Source organism: Gymnoscopelus microlampas, assembly GCF_963454915.1.
Source record: "Gymnoscopelus microlampas genome assembly, chromosome: 12".
NCBI classification, from domain to species: domain Eukaryota; kingdom Metazoa; phylum Chordata; class Actinopteri; order Myctophiformes; family Myctophidae; genus Gymnoscopelus; species Gymnoscopelus microlampas.
In genome coordinates, this window is record NC_139949.1 from 30,711,906 (window position 1) to 30,716,385 (window position 4,480).

The window sequence follows — 4,480 nt, forward strand, 5'->3', positions numbered from 1 at the left end:
CGAATGGAGGTCTGGAGAAACTGATCTCATAATTGTTTTGATATAGTGGATATCGCTGGGATGTGGCTAAACTCACTGTGATTGAGTGTGGTGACAGGACCAGAGTCTGTCTGTGTTTTTCTGCTAACCGAAATTAGATCAAACAATCTGTTAGTGTGGCAGGGCATGATGCATGACGTGACCAGAAGATATGAGACAAGGAAAAGAACAGAATGAGTATAGGAACAAAACATGCATCTCGTATCATTGTGCACAGACGTCAATCTATCTGATGAAGTAGTTGATGGTCATGGTATCAAGGGCATCAGTATATGCTTACGCAGATGAGAGTTATTCAACACATGTATGTACTGGGTCAAGGAGATAAAGGTCATAATTCATAACAGAGGCCAGTCTATGACATCAGTCATCTCCATATGTCATTAACCATGGACAGGCAGACAAAGTCACAGACACACAGATTCCTGAAATGTCTAAATATAGAATATAAATAAATGTTGCCTGTGCAGTTCACAACACGTTTTGTGCATTTTTGTGGCTTTGTCTTAATATAAGATGCCTCTTTGTTGTGTTTTAGAAACGTTTACATCACTAGAGGTTCGGGTCGCGGCCCTCACACCTATGTCGCACCGCCAATCTGACTGATATGTCTGAGCCATAGTGCCATAGTGCCTCAGAGTAGCCGTCTGTCTGTGTCCCTTTTGTGCCCATATATGGAGATCTCTGTATCTGTCTGTCTACCTCTGTGCCCCTTTTATGCCCATATATGGAGATCTCTGATGTCACCAGTATATGCCCATATATATGGCCTATATATGGAAATATCGGTAGGATCAGCGGTTCTGGACAACCGCTATCCGAACGATTCGACAGCAGGCACTGCACTCCCTAAAGTCCTTGCCGATGCGCGTGCCGAGTTTCAAGTCGGTCAGTCCCATTTATTTGCATGACCATATGGGCATAGAGGTCGGGTCTGTGGCTCTGGACAACCGGATCTCCCTATATACCTATATAGGGGCGTATCGGCTTTGTTTATGATTGCCTGAGTCATAGTGACGGTGGTCCGCAGACGGCTCGCCCACCCATTAGCCAATCTTAATATTCCAGTGACATCACTGAGGTGATGTAGACCATATATAGCAAGTGTGCTGTGAAAATATAGCATACTTGAAGTGTATTTAAGTGATGACAAAGATCAATACTTAAACAGAGGAGAAAACTGACTGTGAAAGCAGGTCAATTACATAACACGGTCTAGAACAGAAACCAAAATGAAGTTGAAGAAGGTGGTGCATTTTGATGAGTCATGGAATAGGCTACAGAAGACAATCAAGGCTGTTTTGATGCTTGACTGTGTGGACAGAGCTACATGGAACAACAACTTTTCTGACATTTATAACTTGTGTGGTGCATACCCAGAGCCACAGCACAAAGAATTATACACAGAGACAAAGGTGCTTCTGGAAAATCATGTCCAGCAATTGTACAAGAACGTTCTGAAATCAGATGAGAATGTTTTACTGATGTACCACAGATACTGGGAAGACTACAGCAAGGCTGCTGACTACCTGGACCGCTTATACAGCTTTCTCAACAAGCACAAACTAACACATGCAGACATGGGGCAGACCTGGGGCGAGGACTTGGATTTGTCATGTCCACAGATCGGAGAGCTGGCGTTAGACATGTGGAGGAAGTGGATGATCGAGCCCCTCAAGGCTGTGCTCATCCCGATGCTGCTCAATGAAATAAAAAATGACCAGAAAGTAATTCATGGGGTCATCAACTCCTTTATTCATGTTGAACAGTACAAGAAGAGGTTCCAACTGAAATTATATCAGGAAATCTTCGAGGGGCCATTTCTGACCAAAACAGGGGACTATTACAGACAGGAATCTTCCAATCTGCTGCAAGAGTCCAACTGTTCACAGTATATGGAAAAGGTCTTAGCATGTTTGAAAGATGAGAAGTTGCTTTGTCAGAAGTATCTGCATCCTAGCTCCCATGCTAAAGTCATCCGCGAATGCCTACAGAGGATGGTGGTCGACCACCAGCAATTTCTCCTCGGGGGGTGTCAGAACATCATCCGACAAGATAAGACAAATGATATTGCCAACATATACACCCTATTGCGGCATGTGTCCGGTGGGTTATGTCACATGATCCAGGAGTTGCAGGTCCATATCCACGACACAGGCCTCCGAACCACTAGTAACCTCTCTCAGGAAGATATGTCAACCCAGTTTGTGGAGTCTGTACTGGAGGTTCACAGTAAATTTGTTCGGCTTATTAACACAGCTCTGAACGGCAACCTTCATTTCATGAGGGCACTTGAAATGGCTTTCACATCTGTGGTGAACTACAGGGAACCCAAGTCCATCTGCTGCAAAGCCCCTGAACTGCTGGCCAAGTACTGTGACAATCTGCTGAAGAAGTCTGCAAAGGGAAAGATGGAGAACGAGTTGGACGACAAACTGACCAGCTTATTCACTGTGTTCAAGTACATGGACGACAAGGATGTCTTTCAGCAGTTTTACGCCAGAATGCTTGCAAAGCGGTTAATATATGGCCTGTCATTGTCAATGGACTCAGAAGAAGCCATGATCAACAAACTAAAGCAAGCCTGCGGCCATGGGTTCACAAGTAAGCTCCATATAATGTACATGGACATGAGCACGAGCACAGACCTCAATAACAAGTTCAGCAACTTTATCAAAACCCAAGAGACTGTGGTAGACCTGGGCATCAGCTTCCAAATCTATGTATTACAGGCAGGAGCCTGGCCGATAACACACATCCTCTCCGCCTTCACCGTCCCTCAAGAACTAGAGGGGACTGTACAGATGTTTGAATTGTTCTATAGTCAGCACACAAGAGGTAGAAAGTTGACCTGGCTGCACTACCTCTGCACAGGTGAGGTCAGAATGAACTACCTGTCCAAGCCCTACGTGGCCGTGGTGACCGCATACCAAATGGTTGTGCTGCTGGCCTTCAACAGCAGCCAAACATTGGCCTACAAGGAGCTGCAGGACAGCACCCAGATGAACGAGAAGGAGCTACAGAAGACCATCAATTCCCTCTTGGATGTCAAGGTACTCAACCACGACTCGCAAGAGGAGGAAATAAAGGCAAAGTCCATGTTTTCATTAAATATGGACTTCACCAGTAAAAGGACAAAGTTCAAGATCACAATGTCGATGCAGAGAGACACGCCACAAGAGATAGAGAAGACAAGGAGCTCTGTAGATGAGGAGCGAAAAATGTATTTAGATGCTTTTATAGTGAGAATCATGAAGGCCCGCAAGGTTCTGCAACACAACACCCTCATCCAAGAGGTCATCAACCAGTCCAAAGTCAGTTTCAACCCAAGCATCAGCTTGATCAAGAAATGCATCGAGGGGCTCATCAACAACGAGTACATTGAGCGCAGCCAGAACTCGGCAAACGAGTACAGCTATGTGGCGTGAAAACAAGAGCCAGTAGTGTCCACATCCTCCATCCCACCTATCAACTGATAGGTATGCTAAACGGAGCGCATATCTCAGCAAGTATGCACACAACCCAATAATAATTACACTGTCTAAAGCAGTAACGTCAAACTATGTCTCTGTCTCTCTGTGTCCCATACACATGCACGCATCTGCATGCATCATAGGTAGGTTATACAATAGCATATGACAAATATACTCATGCGCACATCATACTATGTGCTATTGTTGGTGTTAATCAGACATGGAAAAGTACACTGAGAGAATCCCTTATCTTTGTGTGTCTCTGTCTCTTTGTCTATGTGTGTCAGCAGTAAACTTCAACAAAGAGACCAACTAATGGCATCCACTTGCTCCAAATAGTTAGGATGGGTAAAATGCAGAGGAAATATTCCACATCTCATGTGCAAATGTAATGGGGCAAATACCCCAACAACTACTACTACTCCACTCAACAATGTTGGTGTAACTGAGAGATGAAAAATGTATTTTTTTACGTGCATGGATTACAAGTTTGACATGTTGACATGTCAGTGTGGATCTGGAAAGGCATCTCCAGAAAGGGCTGCGAATCACACACACTACAACATACCACCCACACCATCCACCCCCCTTAACACCATTGAACCACCTACAGATCAATGAACAAGACAGGGTCTTAACGCTGTGGCTCCTATGTCGATCTCAGACTTAATGTGGCCAGTATATGATGTCTATCGTATGTACAGTATCTATGATGTATGACTCCATATAGGTTTCAGCCCAATAATTAAAACATTTCAAAAACTATACACAATATGTGAACAAGAAATGCATGGTACTTCCTATGCCGTCCCCTGGCATCTTGCACAAGACATTTTGTACTACTCATCGGTCCAGTAGTTTGCGAGATTATCCCCGGACAGACAGAAACATACACAAAGGGACAAAAACATCAACAGCTTTCTAGAAGATGCCTCAAGAGTGTCGGAACACAGTAGCTGCTGAAAATA

At 44.3% G+C, this 4,480-nt stretch overlaps 1 protein-coding gene across 1 annotated transcript; it reads left to right on the plus strand.

The window, feature by feature from the left end:
- Window positions 1-1,271: 1,271 nt before the first annotated feature.
- Window positions 1,272-3,467, plus strand: LOC311056861 (cullin-2-like; the record flags this gene model as incomplete). Its single annotated transcript, XM_084073702.1, has 1 exon — window positions 1,272-3,467. One exon carries the CDS (start codon window positions 1,272-1,274, stop codon window positions 3,465-3,467), a length of 2,196 nt encoding a protein of 731 aa, XP_083929828.1.
- Window positions 3,468-4,480: the final 1,013 nt, after the last annotated feature.